The 15,510-nt window shown below is 38.9% G+C and overlaps 1 protein-coding gene across 1 annotated transcript in view; it reads left to right on the top strand.

The window, feature by feature from the left end:
* ipo7 (importin 7) overlaps positions 1 to 15,510 on the top strand; it is a 55,314-nt gene that overhangs the window by 37,875 nt on the left and 1,929 nt on the right. Inside the window, exons 22-24 of the mRNA XM_069900264.1 lie at positions 3,082 to 3,287; positions 13,878 to 14,081; positions 15,186 to 15,302. Of these exons, the coding sequence (XP_069756365.1) occupies positions 3,082 to 3,287; positions 13,878 to 14,081; positions 15,186 to 15,302 (527 nt within the window). The remainder of the gene's footprint in view (positions 1 to 3,081; positions 3,288 to 13,877; positions 14,082 to 15,185; positions 15,303 to 15,510) is intronic.

Raw genomic sequence — 15,510 nt, 5'->3', positions numbered from 1 at the left:
ATGACTGTGGCCAGGCACAATTCCAATGCCATCTACAAGTTTGCCAATGACACCACAGTTGTTGGCAGAATCACACATAGCAATGAAGGAGATAGATTAACTTGTTGAATGAGTAACAGTAACAACCTTGACCTTGTGCTCAATGTCAGCAAAACCAAGGAGATGATTGTGGACAGGAGGAATTCGGGGAAACCAGATCCAGTCCTCATCGAGGGCTCAGTAGTGGAGAAGCTCTTGACCAAGAGCTTCAAATTCCTGGGTGTCAACATCTCCAAGAATCTGTCCTGGTGCGTCCACACAGAAGGCTCACCAGCGGCTATACTTTGAGGTGTATGAGGAGATTCAATATGTCATCGAAGACACTTGTAAACTTCTACAGGTGTAGTGTGGAGAGCATTCTGAATGGTTGCATTATTGTCTGGTTTGGAAGTGCTAACTCTCAGGACAAGAATAAATTCCAGAGGGTTATTGAATTGATGGGGAAGAAAGATGTTTTAATGTACTCTGTCATAACTAAAACTGAAATTAATCACAACCATAACTTTTTTTAGTAAATCAAGATAATTAAAGTATGTGGAACATTGGGATCCAAATGATACTTTGTGTGCTCATTACTTGAGTAATTATTGTGTAGATCTGATCCTTTTTTGTTTACAAAATCCTGTAACTCGCTTTAGAACAGTAACTTTTGCTAGTATTGCTATGTTATCCAGTATTTTAAGAAACTTTCTTGCAACTTTGCTGTAAAGAAAATTGGTTGACTTCCTTCATCAACTTCTTTATCATTGTGCAGTAAAATCCCCATTATCTGACACCTACAGGAATCACGGATGCCGAAAATATAAATTTTCCAGTTCAGAGATTCACTCTGACAATGCCTAACTACTGGTAATACACTTATATTAAGAATACACTGTTTAAAAGACATCAGGTGGTGCAAAATGTAATTTGAAAAAAAAATTCAGTATTGTAGATTTATGTAAAGTTAACTTTAATCAGGTAATTCATGTAACTTAGTAAAATTTAAGTTTGAACCCCAGTTGGTGGCACTGTAACAGCGTTGCGCTAGCTGCTGCACTAACCGTGCTGCCTTCTTAATTCACCCCCACCCTCAGGTTTACATATAAAGCTGTGCTAATATACCTAATACTAATAAAGATAAAGACTCTTACTCAGCAGGGACAGGATGATACTACAGGAGAGTTGCCCCCAGCGGCAAGCAACATTAGTGAGCTCTTCATCTTAGTGTCCCGGTCAGGCCCTCGGGCCAACCTGACTCACCTCCACTGTACTGTCCTAATCAGGCCCTTGGACCAACTCAACTCCCCGCCATGCTACTGTCCTGGTCAGGCACTTGGCACACCTTTCTTTAAATTCGAACCCCATTCACAAGCACTGTAGCGTCGTTGCGCTAGCTGCTAGGCAAACTGTGCTGCTGTCATAATTAACCCCCCACCCTCAAGTTGACAGATAAAGCCTTACTAATAAAGATAAGGGGTTGCCAAGCAGGGATAGGGAGACACTTTTGGAGAGGAGGCAGTGCCCGGCTCTTCACCCTGGAAGTTGCAATTTTATTCAAAGACAACTTTATTCAAACAGCTGCTGTAGGCGGGCATGACTGGGGCCATCCGCTGGCAAAATGTTTGCTTCCAATGGGTTGTGTGTTGCTTTGGAAAACATTTACTTTTACAATTTTGAACTTTTATTTAAAACTTCATTTATTCTTATTTATTTCCCAAAAATCATTTAATTCTTCAATATTTTTGCCAGTTGTTTGTGTTTCTGATTGAATGCTGGATATTGGGGATTTTACTGTAGCATGTTATAGTAACATAGCTAAGTGGTTCTGTTCATGCACATGTAACTTGGATCACTTAATATTGATTCAAATTTCATCTGGCGGCCTCCACCATGTGTTGTGTTATTGTACTCTGTGAACACAAACACCTGAAGGAACACAGATGGGTGAGCAGCATTGGAGGCACATCAACATTTTGAGTTACGACCCTGCATTAGACTGAGTGGAGAGGAAGTATAGTCCGCCTGGAGAAGGATTGAGGTAGCAGTCGATTGGTGATAGATAAACAGATGGAGACAGATGATTGAGAGGTGGAGCAGAGAAGAAGGGTCAGGCAGAATCAGGTGAGCTGAGGGGTGTGGGGGTTGAAGCAGTTGCTGATGGTTGACAAGTGGGAACACCACAAAACTGTGGATTTCCCCAACGTCTTTAATGTACTTCTGGCCCTGCTGTTTTTTTTTTTGTCCCCTTTCTGTACCCTCCATTACCCATCTCCCTCCTGGTCCATCCATCCCACTAACTACAAATTTCCCCAACCTGATCTTCTACCCATCTGTGTTTCATTTCTCCCCAAATGATTACTATTACCATCTTCTTTATCAGAGTTAAACACTGGTGCCATTGTATTCTCAGTTATTCCACTCGAGCAATTGTTTCCACCTTCATCCTCTGTTCCACCAACCTTTTTTCTTCCGCCTGCTTCCATCTATTGCCTGCCTGTCATCCAACTCTACCCTTCTCCCATCTGGCTTCATCTTCACCCCTCTGTCCTCAGTCTCACCTCTTCCCTCTCTTTCTACTGCCTTTCTTCCCTCTCCATTTGGTGGTGCAGGATCATCACTGTCAACATTTATTTCCTTGTCCCAATTGATGTTACTTAATCTGAGTTTCTCCAGCAGTTTGTTTGTTTGAGTTGAGACTTGATTGGAATAAATACAAAATCCTCTGCCCTGCCACTATGATTTAATATTCTTGTCAATTGGATTATCATTGGAATAGCAATTTCTGCTTTTAATTGGCTCAGAGTCATGTTAGTCCTGATGAAAGTATGATATTTGGGAAAACAAGATCTCTGAGAAAAGTGAATGGGAAATGTAGGTTTAATGTTTCTTCCCATTTCAGTGAAATGAATTACTGTGCTTTTGAAGTGTACTAGCCATGTGCAATGATTTGGATGCATACATAACAGTATAGTGACAACAGAGTTGCAGTTACACTTCACCCTATAATTGAGGTGAACTAACGTCGTTCACATTCAATGACCTCCTCTTCCTTTTGTCCAGTTTACACGATCGGAAAATGTGCGCCCTTGGTCTTTGTGCATTGATTGAACTGGAACGGAGACCACAAATTGTGAACCAGGTTGCTGGACAGATTCTACCCGCTCTCATCCTTCTCTTTGGTGGACTGAAGAGAGCATATGCTTGTCGTGCAGAACATGAAAATGATAGCGATGAAGATGACGACGGAGAGGAAGATGATGAAAATGGTAGGGAAGAATTCATATCCCACTTAGATTAATAGATAAATCACAGGAATAACCAGAGTGAGCTCACATAATAATGATTATATAAACCAGGAAAATGAAAATTGATTTCATGCTGATGCCAAATTATCATCATGGTTTCGTACTTTACAAAGTTTTTTCAGCTTTAAGATTTTTTGTGAATTGTGGGGTGTACTGGATGATGGTTTGGTGGTAAGCTTTGCTGAAGAAATTGGAGGTTAAAATTGCAATTTCATTCTGAATGCATTATTCAAAAAAAAATCTTCAACACCACGGTGAGGATCATTCCAAGTTGTGGACTGTCTTTTGGAATATATCAACAAGCAATTGTTATTTAAAAAAAAACTATATTTGCTTTAGTTACATGAATAGTTAGTGAAAAATGGTTAATCCAGTACCAGCTGAGGTCTAAAGTGGTAGTATGTGCTGTTTGGCTATAAATGAAGAACATTCCAACTGATTTTGATATCTAATACCATTAATTCATTGCAGACAGTATCATGCTAACATGTTTAGGCAACCACAGTTTTTTTTTAATCTGATCCTCTCCTGTCTTGTATCCTATTCTTACAGGGTGTATCCAGTCTTGTTGATAAATCACAGGTTGAATAGTGAACTTAATATTCCATGTTTCTGTGCTGATAGCTACTTTGTTGAATAGGTTTTGATAATCAACTAATACCTTAACCAGATGATTTTCATTATTTGAGGAGAAATTGTTACCCATGCACAAGTATGTTAAAGAAAAAAAAAGTCATATTGTAACTTCACTGCACCCTTCATCTTTGACGTCCCATTTTCATGTAACAGACTCATCAATTATCATGCATTCTTTGCCACTCTTACTTTTTCTTACTTGGATACCAATTCCTCTGAACTATATCAAAAAGCAAACTCCGATCATTTGCTCTGTCTCTCCTCTCACGTGGGCATGCTATCTCTCTTCAAGTTTGCTCTGATTGGGGAGGAGTCACGTGATGGAGTAGTGGCCGGACGGAGAACTCCAGCCCTCTCCAGAAAAGCCGGGAAAAACAAGAGAAAATACAAAGGCACAGAAATAAAAGTTAAAGAAAAGTGAGTATAAAGGTGGAAAGAGGATGGAGACAAAAAAGAAAAATCAACATCAACGGAAAGAAGAGAGGAAGAGAAGACAACGGAGGAAAAAGGTGAAGGCCTTACCTGTCCGAAGAGGCCCGCTGTGGAGAGAGGAGCCCGCATCCTCAGGTCGGTAGAAAAAGAACTACAACAATGGCTCACAGAGCCGAGTAAAAGTGCGCAACTGCGCATGAAAAAAAACACCGACGGGAGGGGGGACCAGCTGGGGAGTCGATCTCCACAGCCGGCAATGACAGCTGCAGAACACCTGCAGCAAGAAGAGACCACAGAAAACAATGAAAACAAGAAAGAAGAGAAGGAAAGGGCAACAAAGAAACAACAGATGGCCAACCCAGAGGAAGAAGAAGAGGAAGAATACAGTGAAATAGATGAAGGGAAAGGCAAGGTAAAGGATATACTTTCTCTTGTTAGAGGATACATGGAGTCATTTAAAGAATGGCAAACACAGGAATTCAATGATTTAAGAAGAAGAATAAACAACACAGAAGAGAAAGTGAAGAAAATAGATATGACCTTAACAGAAATGGGGAAAAAAATGGACAAGATGGAAGAACGGGCAGTAGCAGCAGAAATGGAGGTAGAAGACTTAAAAAATAAATTGGAGGAATCTAATAAAAAAACTAAAGAGACACAAGAACTACTAGCTCAAAAAATAGATATAATGGAAAATTATAACAGAAGAAATAACATAAAGATAGTGGGCCTTAAGGAAGATGAAGAAGGCAAGAATATGAGGGAGTTTATAAAAGAGTGGATCCCTAAGACCCTAGGATGCCCAGAACTACAGCAAGAAATGGAAATAGAAAGGGCACATAGAGCATTGGCCTCTAAACCACAACCACAACAAAAACCAAGATCTATTGTAGTAAAATTCCTAAGATATACTACAAGAGAAAAGGTACTGGAGAAGACAATGGAAAAAGTAAGAGAGGGCAACAAACCTCTGGAATATAAAGGGCAAAAAATCTTCATTTATCCAGATATAAGTTTTGATCTCCTAAAGAAGAGAAAAGAGTTCAATACAGCAAAGGCGATTTTATGGAAGAAAGGGTATAAATTTATACTGAAGCATCCTGCGGTATTGAAAATATTTGTTCCAGGACAACAAAACAGACTATTCTCGGATCTAGAAGAAGCACGAAAATTTGCAGAACAATTACAAAAATAGACTGAGGGATGAAGACGGGTAATGAGAGTAAAAGTGATCACGATTGATATGTATGTGGGTAAAGACAAAAATAGACTGAGGGATGAAGACGGATAATGAGGGTAAAAATGACCACGATTGATATGTATGCGGGTAAAGAGGTATAAGAGTGAATAGAGACAATGTGCATACGTGAATGTATCTGTAATTAGAGGAAAATATAGATAGTATAGACAAGAATTAATAAGGGAAGGTAATGGAATAGAGAGAATAAGGAGGGAATTAAAAGAGTGACCTTTGTGACATATGAAAAGTGAAATCTTTTCTGGGGGGGGCTGGGTGGGGGAAAATAGCGGTCACTGCAAAATCAGTTGACGCTTGCGAGTGGATTCGCAAATCCAAATGGAGAGGGGAGATGTGGTTGTCCGACAAGGGATAAAGGACAACTCAGGAGGGGAAGGGGAGATTGGGGATAAAGAAGATAGAAATAGGAGAATAAGGAAAATGTTGGATGTTGTAGGAATGTTGTCTTGTAAAGAGTTGAAAATAAGAAAACAGAAATGGAAAAGGAGGAAAGGTAATGATGGAAAAACGGAAAGAGAAGATAAACAAAATATAAAATGGCTACGCTGAACTATATGACTTTAAATATTAATGGAATACATAACCAAATTAAAAGGAAGAAACTACTAAATTTACTGAAAAAGGAAAAAATAGATATAGCATTTGTCCAAGAAACACACTTAACTGAATTGGAGCACAAGAAATTAAACAGAGATTGGGTAGGACATGTAACAGCAGCATCGTATAATTCAAAAGCTAGAGGAGTGGCTATATTAATTAGCAAAAATGTGCCATTTAAAATAGAAGAGGAAATAATAGATCCAGCAGGGAGATATGTTATGATAAAATGTCAGATATATTCGGAGCATTGGAATCTACTTAATATATATTCACCTAACGAAGAAGATCAAAAGTTTATGCAAGATATCTTTTTGAAGGTAGCTAATACGCAAGGGAACATACTAATAGGAGGGGATTTCAATCTGAATTTGGATCCAAATATGGATAAAACGGGGGAAAAAATTAACAGGAAGAACAAAGTAACCAAATTTATAATTAAATCAATGCAAGAAATGAAACTTGTGGACATATGGAGGAAACGAAACCCAAAAGAAAAGGAATACTCATACTACTCGACTAGACATAAAACATACTCAAGAATAGACCTATTTTTGTTATCAGCTAGTAAAGCCCGCTGCGCAGCTCAGACGGCAAAGTCCTCCTCAGCGACAAGATCTCCATCCTCAACCGATGGTCAGAACACTTCCAATCTCTTTTCAGTACCAACCGCTCAGTCCAATATTCCGCCCTGCTCCAGCTCCCTCAACAGCCCCTAAGGCTAGAGCTGGATGAGGTTCCCACCCTGGATGAGACATATAAGGCAATCGAACAACTGAAAAGTGGCAAAGCAGCAGGTATGGATGGAATCCCCCCAGAAGTCTGGAAGGCTGGCGGCAAAACTCTGCATGCCAAACTGCATGAGTTTTTCAAGCTTTGTTGGGACCAAGGTAAACTGCCTCAGGATCTTCGTGATGCCACCATCATCACCCTGTACAAAAACAAAGGCGAGAAATCAGACTGCTCAAACTACAGGGGAATCACGTTGCTCTCCATTGCAGGCAAAATCTTCGCTAGGATTCTACTAAATAGAATAATACCTAGTGTCGCTGAGAATATTCTCCCAGAATCACAGTGCGGCTTTCGCGCAAACAGAGGAACCACTGACATGGTCTTTGCCCTCAGACAGCTCCAAGAAAAGTGCAGAGAACAAAACAAAGGACTCTACATCACCTTTGTTGACCTCACCAAAGCCTTCGACACCGTGAGCAGGAAAGGGCTTTGGCAAATACTAGAGCGCATCGGATGTCCCCCAAAGTTCCTCAACATGATTATCAAACTGCACGAAAACCAACAAGGTCGGGTCAGATACAGCAATGAGCTCTCTGAACCCTTCTCCATTAACAATGGCGTGAAGCAAGGCTGTGTTCTCGCACCAACCCTCTTTTCAATCTTCTTCAGCATGATGCTGAACCAAGCCATGAAAGACCCCAACAATGAAGACGCTGTTTACATCCGGTACCGCACGGATGGCAGTCTCTTCAATCTGAGGCGCCTGCAAGCTCACACCAAGACACAAGAGAAACTTGTCCGTGAACTACTCTTTGCAGATGATGCCGCTTTAGTTGCCCATTCAGAGCCAGCTCTTCAGCGCTTGACGTCCTGCTTTGCGGAAACTGCCAAAATGTTTGGCCTGGAAGTCAGCCTGAAGAAAACTGAGGTCCTCCATCAGCCAGCTCCCCACCATGACTACCAGCCCCCCCACATCTCCATCGGGCACACAAAACTCAAAACGGTCAACCAGTTTACCTATCTCGGCTGCACCATTTCATCAGATGCAAGGATCGACAATGAGATAGACAACAGACTCGCCAAGGCAAATAGCGCCTTTGGAAGACTACACAAAAGAGTCTGGAAAAACAACCAACTGAAAAACCTCACAAAGATAAGCGTATACAGAGCCGTTGTCATACCCACACTCCTGTTCGGCTCCGAATCATGGGTCCTCTACCGGCACCACCTACGGCTCCTAGAACGCTTCCACCAGCGTTGTCTCCGCTCCATCCTCAACATCCATTGGAGCGCTCACACCCCTAACGTCGAGGTACTCGAGATGGCAGAGGTCGACAGCATCGAGTCCACGCTGCTGAAGATCCAGCTGCGCTGGATGGGTCACGTCTCCAGAATGGAGGACCATCGCCTTCCCAAGATCGTATTATATGGCGAGCTCTCCACTGGCCACCGTGACAGAGGTGCACCAAAGAAAAGGTACAAGGACTGCCTAAAGAAATCTCTTGGTGCCTGCCACATTGACCACCGCCAGTGGGCTGATAACGCCTCAAACCGTGCATCTTGGCGCCTCACAGTTTGGCGGGCAGCAGCCTCCTTTGAAGAAGACCGCAGAGCCCACCTCACTGACAAAAGGCAAAGGAGGAAAAACCCAACACCCAACCCCAACCAACCAATTTTCCCTTGCAACCGCTGCAATCGTGTCTGCCTGTCCCGCATCGGACTGGTCAGCCACAAACGAGCCTGCAGCTGACGTGGACTTTTTACCCCCTCCATAAATCTTCGTCCGCGAAGCCAAGCCAAAGAAAAAGAAGTATGCAGGATAGAGTAAGAAAAACAGAATATAAAGCGAGAATGCTATCGGACCATTCACCCTTAATACTGACAGTAAAGCTAGAGGACATCCCTCCAAGAATGTATAGATGGAGATTAAACCCCATGCTACTTAAAAGACAGGATTTTAGAGAATTTATTGAAAAACAATTAAAAATGTATTTTGAAGTAAATACGGAATCAGTGGAAGATAAGTTTATACTATGGGACGCAATGAAAGCATTCATTAGAGGGCAAATAATAAGTTATGTAACCAAGATGAAGAAGGACTACAATCAGGAAACAGAGCAGTTGGAAAGGGAAATAGTAAACATAGAAAAAAAATTAGCAATGAAGTAAGATACAACTAAAAGAAGAGAATTGGCGGATAAAAAAATAAAATATGAAACATTACAAACATATAAGGTGGAGAAGAATATAATGAAGACAAAACAGAAATATTATGAACTAGGTGAAAAAACACACAAAGTCTTAGCATGGCAGCTTAAGACAGAGCAAACTAAGAAAATGGTATTGGCAACAAGGAAAAAAGACAAACAAGTTACATATAATCCGAAAGAAATTAAGGAAAACTTCAGAGAATTCTATGAACAATTATACTGAACTGAAAACGAAGGGAAAGAAGGGAAAATAGATGAATTTTTGACTAAAATTGAACTACCAAAACTACAAATAGAGGAACAAAATAAATTAAGAGAACCATTTGGAACAGTAGAAATACAAGAGATAATAAAAAAATTACCAAATAATAAGACACCAGGAGAGGATGGACTCCCAATAGAATTCTACAAAACATTTAAAGACCTATTAATACCGCCCCTCCTGGATGTAATCAACCAGATTGATGAGACACAAAACTTACCAGATTCATGTAAAACAGCAATAATTACAGTGATACTAAAACAAGGGAAAGATCCACTCTCACCAGCGTCATATAGACCAATATCTTTGCTAAACACAGATTATAAGATAATAGCTAAACTATTAGCAAACAGATTAGCAGAACAGGTACCGAAAATGGTAAATTTAGACCAAACTGGATTTATCAAAAAAAGACGCACAACAGACAATATTTGTAAATTTATTAACTTAATTCATGCAGTAGAAGGAAATAAAGCACCTGCAGTAGCAGTTGCTTTAGACGCAGAGAAGGCCTTCGACAGAGTAGAATGGAATTATTTGTTCAAAGTATTGCAAAAATTCAGTTTACCGGAGAAGTATATTAATTGGATTAAAGCATTATATAAGGGACCGTTAGCGAAAGTGACAGTAAATGGACATGTATCAAAGCAATTTAACTTAAGCAGGTCAACGCGGCAGGGATGCCCACTATCACCGTTATTGTTTGCGCTAGCTATAGAACCACTAGCAGAATTGATAAGAATAGATAATAATATAAAAGGAATGAAAATAAAAGACAGGGAATATAAAATCAGTCTATTTGCGGATGATGTGATAGTGTACTTAACAGAACCAGAACTATCAATAAAAGAATTATATAAGAAATTGAAGGAATATGGAGAAGTGTCGGGATACAAGATAAACGTAAATAAAAGTGAAGCAATGCCTATGAATAACGCGGATTTCTCAAAATTTAAGAAGGAATCCCCATTCAGATGGCAAATGCAGGCAATAAGATACCTAGGTGTACAAATAAACAAAAATCTAGGCCAATTATATAAACTCAATTACAATCCACTAATGAAAAAATTACAGGACGATTTAGAGCATTGGAAAGAGCTACCACTAACACTGATAGGAAGGATAAACTGTATTAAAATGAACATTTTTCCAAGGATGCTATACTTATTTCAGGCATTTCCAATACAACTGACAGAAAAATTCTTCAAAGAGTTAAAGAAAATAATAAGGAAATTTTTATGGAGAGGGGGGAAACCGAGGATAGCACTAGATAAATTAACAGAATGGTATAAACAAGGAGGCTTACAATTGCCAAACTTCAAAAATTATTATAGAGCCGCACAATTAAGATACCTATCAGATTTTTATCAAACAAGGGAAAAACCAGACTGGACGAGATTAGAATTAGATAAAATAGGGGAAAAGATACCTGAACACATATTATATAAATGGGTCGAAAAATTGGTACAACATAGAACTTCTCCAGTATTACACCATCTCCTCAATATTTGGAAAAAGATTCATGTAGAAAGAAATAAAACAAATTATCAATTACCAAAACTAATATTGACGCAAAATAAGCTACTCCCTTTTACAATAGACAACCTTTCCTTTAGAAAATGGGGGAAAAAAAGGGATTAAAAGAATAGAAAATTGTTTTTCAGGAAGTAGATTCTTATCCTTTGAACAAATGAGAGATAAGTACAATATAAATGGAGATACAGCGCTGGCATATTACCAACTGAGATCCTACTTGAAAGATAAATTAGGAAGCAATTTGAGTTTACCAGAGGGAAGTAACCTTGAATATGTGATTACAGATACAATGTTAATCAAAAGATTTATAACAAATATGTATATTAAACTGCAAGAAAAGGAGAATAAGGAAACAAATGGTAAAACTAAACAAAAATGGGAACAAGATTTAAATATAAAGATAAAAAAGGAAACATGGGAGAAATTATGTTCTGGAACGATGAGAAATACAATAAATACGAGGCTACGTATGATACAATATAATTGGTTACACAGACTATACATTACACCGCAAAAGTTAAATAAATGGGACCCAACAGTATCTGATAGATGTTTTCGATGTAAAAAAAAGAAAGGGGAACAACAATTCATGCAATCTGGACATGTGAGAGAGTAGAAAAATTTTGGGATGATCTCAATCAGATATTAAATAAAATAACAGAAAACAATATACCAAAGAATCCAGAGATCTTTCTCCTAAGTAACATAAAAAATAAAGAATTTGGAATTGACTTGGAGGATGCACAAAAAAGATTTGTTAAGATAGCCCTAGCCATAGCAAAAAATGTATTATGTCAACCTGGAAATTGGAAGATAATTTGAAAATACAACAATGGTATATAGAAATGAATAAATGTATTCCATTAGAAAAAATAACATATAGTTTAAGAAATAATATTGAAATATTCGAACAAGTATGGGAGCCTTACATTAAATACAATAGCGAAAACCTACCGGGAACAAACATTACCTAAGTTGATGGAAGGAGAAGAGAAGAAAAGAATGGACTCAGTAGAATTTCTGGTGTATTTTTGTTGAATGACAACATTGTCTGACTGGCTTAATGCAACCTAGATTGTATACCTAAAATGGATGAGGGGGGGGGGGGTGGGGGGGTGGCTTGGGAGGAGGGGGGGGGAGAAAAAGTCACTGTATATGTGTGAAAAAGAAAAAGTGTATATCATGGCTAACGTGATTTATGGTGTGAAAAATAAAAAATTTTAAAAAAAGTTTGCTCTGATTGATTAGATGCTGCTTGCCAAAGGTTTGAAAATAATGAAAGAAAATAATTGAAAGAAAAGAAGATGTCATATTGGAATATTCATTTTAATGGAGCAGTAAGGTTGGGAACAATTATAGCCCCTTTCACACTTGCAAGTGATCCCAGGAATTAACTGCCTATTGACCTTTAAAGTGTCTAGTGTGAAAGCAAAATCAGCTCAACGTTGGTGTCATTTTATGTCATCTCACTCTGAGGATTGACCGTCTCAAACCCAGTACAATTCCTGGTGTCTGCAGACATCAGCATTGCAATCAGGCAAGTGTGAAACGGTTAATTGCATTGTGGGATTGAAATTGCCCTGCGTGAGTGCAGGAATTGAGGGAAGAAAAGATTAAAATGAAGGTATAAACTTTGCCGTGGGAAAGTCTCGGGGGGGGGGGTCGGGTGGTGGGTGGACAGAAGAAATAAATAGCGATAGTAAACAGTTTTTAAATAGCATTGGAAAGTTGATAGCACAATAGAGCACAATTTATAAAGACCGTGGGGGGAAAACAATGGCAGACTTGACTTCCCAGAATGCCACGTGGCAGAGAAACCCCTCCATAGTGCTCCGTGCTTGCAGCTGGGCATACAGCCCTTTCTCTGCTGCATGGAATTTTGGGTAGGCAGGTCCGCCATTGCTTTTCCCCCCCCACAGTATTTATAAATTGTAAGTGATGGTGCTCCCAACTTCCCCACGCTATATAAATTGTGTGCTTTAGCATTATAAACTTTCCCACCCCATTTAAAAATTGTCCGCTGTTGCTATTTATTTATTGTAGGCACTTTCCCGCGGTCCCTTATTAAGGTTTATATAGGTTGGCACCACAACAGGGGCTGAAGGGCATGCTGTGCTGTACATAAAACTTAATTATGTTATAATTATGCATGTTTAATTTTATTCAAATATAAGATCATAATACATTGATCAGGATTTAGGGTGGGTTCACCATCACTTGATGCATCATGATGTCACTGGTAGAAGGTTGAACAGTCCTAACCCCGGGGATGGTTCCTTGCAAGAGAGAAATCGTTCAGTGTCTCAGCTAGGAGTGGTCCAGTTTGAAAAGCCAAACCCCTGATCCTATCCCAGGACACTGAACAGCCAATTTAGTGGGATGCAAGTGTGAAAGGGGCTTATCATTTGGTTGTGTTGATTTTCTTCAGTCTTGACTGCAATTCTGATATTTTACAGCTTTGTCTATTTGTGGCCTGAGTAGTTATTTCTGATACAAAGACAAAATTGAGAATTATACTGTGGCAACAGATTGAAATCTGCATGAGTGGATTTGAAGCCACTGTACAGGCCTACTCTGGCATAATGCGGAGGTGGGGGGGAAGAACCCAAGCTTTCAATACTGGAGATGATGTGCTGTGGCAGAATCTTTTGCTGTGTGGTCTTGCGATGACCTCATGCAAAGCACTATCTTGAATTAAGGAGAGGGTATGGAATTTTAAGACCGATTTAAAATGGAGCCAACACATGATGCCAGTGCATCCTTTTACTTCTTGGAAGATCTTAATTTTGTTATAATTCAAAAATAATCCTTAAACTTTACAGAATTCAAGTTTTCAGTACAAACTCGTTATTAGAAAAGCCACCAACTATCTGCCTTTCTTTTGACAGAACTAGGTAGTGACGAAGATGATATTGATGAAGATGGACAAGAATATCTAGAAATGTTGGCAAAGCAAGCTGGGGAGGATGGTGATGATGAAGACTGGGAAGATGATGATGCAGAAGAGACTGCTCTTGAAGGATACTGCACCATTGTTGATAATGAAGACAGCAACATTGATGAATATCAGATATTCAAAACTGTACTGCAAAGTATGATTGGTTTTTTGGAGTCTTCTGCTCTGTTTGGTTTAGTCATCTTTTATGTGTGTGTTAATGTATGAAAGCTGTCACTCAGCGGTGACATACTTGTTCCCAGATGAAATGGTAAATAAAAGTAAACAGTATTTAAAAACAAATACTAGATTCACTTCCTATATATGGAGGTGGGAGTAGCTTGAGGAATTTTGATGCTGATTTTTGAATGTGGTAAAATACCGCAGCATGTACAGATTTTAATTTGATTATTTGGAATGCTTGTATTTAAAGAAAATCTCCAGCCAACTAAATGCAATGATTAGCCTTTTATACTTTTAGTTTCCTTGAAATTTATCATGACCCAAATTATACATCCATGTTGACACACTATTTTAAAGGAGGAAATCAAAAGATTAGGAATTACATTGGATCCTGTAGTACCCTTGCTGGATTAAATAATACCATTTCTAAATAATACCAGCCACTTGAGAGAGAGAGACATGTTACTGGGGTCAGAGTTATTTTGTATGTGTCATTTGAGTGTTCTTGTTAAGCACAGGTATAGATGAAGGATCATTTGCAGCACTCTGGTTTAAATGGTGTACCCACATCAGCTTTAGTGACGTATGAACAAATGACTTGAGCTGTTAGATTGGCACATCTCCAACAGTGAATGAATAGAAAATGTTTCTCAATTTGCATTGTGCTTGCAATATGGAGGGAGCTTTGGAATAAGATGATTGCAAATTGTGCTGTGACCTGATCTTTTTACATTTTGAAATAATTTAGCTGTTCCATTATCATTTTCTCCAGTTAAATTGATGGTTAGCATTTGTATACAAATTTATATTTTAAGATTTCACAGTGGGGTGGGGGAAAACTGAAACAAAAAACAGAAAATACTTGCTACTGGGAACAGGGTTCAAGAATTAATCCACATCAAAGATTTTTTGATGTTGCTATAACATAATCTGAGTGATTCATAAATGATATTCTACAGATTGGCTCTGGATAAGATTTTAAAACTGATCAGTATGGCAGTACTATTCTAATCACTATTGACAGTATTGAAAAAGTGACTTGGTGTGTCACGTAAACAGTCTAATATTCCTTTCACAGCTGTCCAAAACTGTGACCCGACCTGGTACCAAGCCCTGACATGCAATCTTACTGATGAACATAGGAAGCAGTTGCAAGACATTGGAACTCTTGCAGATCAGAGGCGAGCTGCACTAGGTATTTGTGTAATCATTTTAAGGGACCTCTTGTTCATTAGAATATTTGCTTATAATTTGTAACATTTTGGTTTATGTACACAAATTGACCATTTTTTTTGTTTCAATGAATGAATAAAAGTAAAGCAGGAATGACCCATGAATTTTAATAATTCTTGGGAAGTTGTGCATTAGACTTCAGATAAATTTTAATGATGATTGTATGTCGA

This window comes from Narcine bancroftii, chromosome 1, assembly GCF_036971445.1.
Source record: "Narcine bancroftii isolate sNarBan1 chromosome 1, sNarBan1.hap1, whole genome shotgun sequence".
In the NCBI taxonomy this organism is placed as follows: domain Eukaryota; kingdom Metazoa; phylum Chordata; class Chondrichthyes; order Torpediniformes; family Narcinidae; genus Narcine; species Narcine bancroftii.
This window is presented reverse-complemented; position numbering and strand designations above follow the sequence as displayed.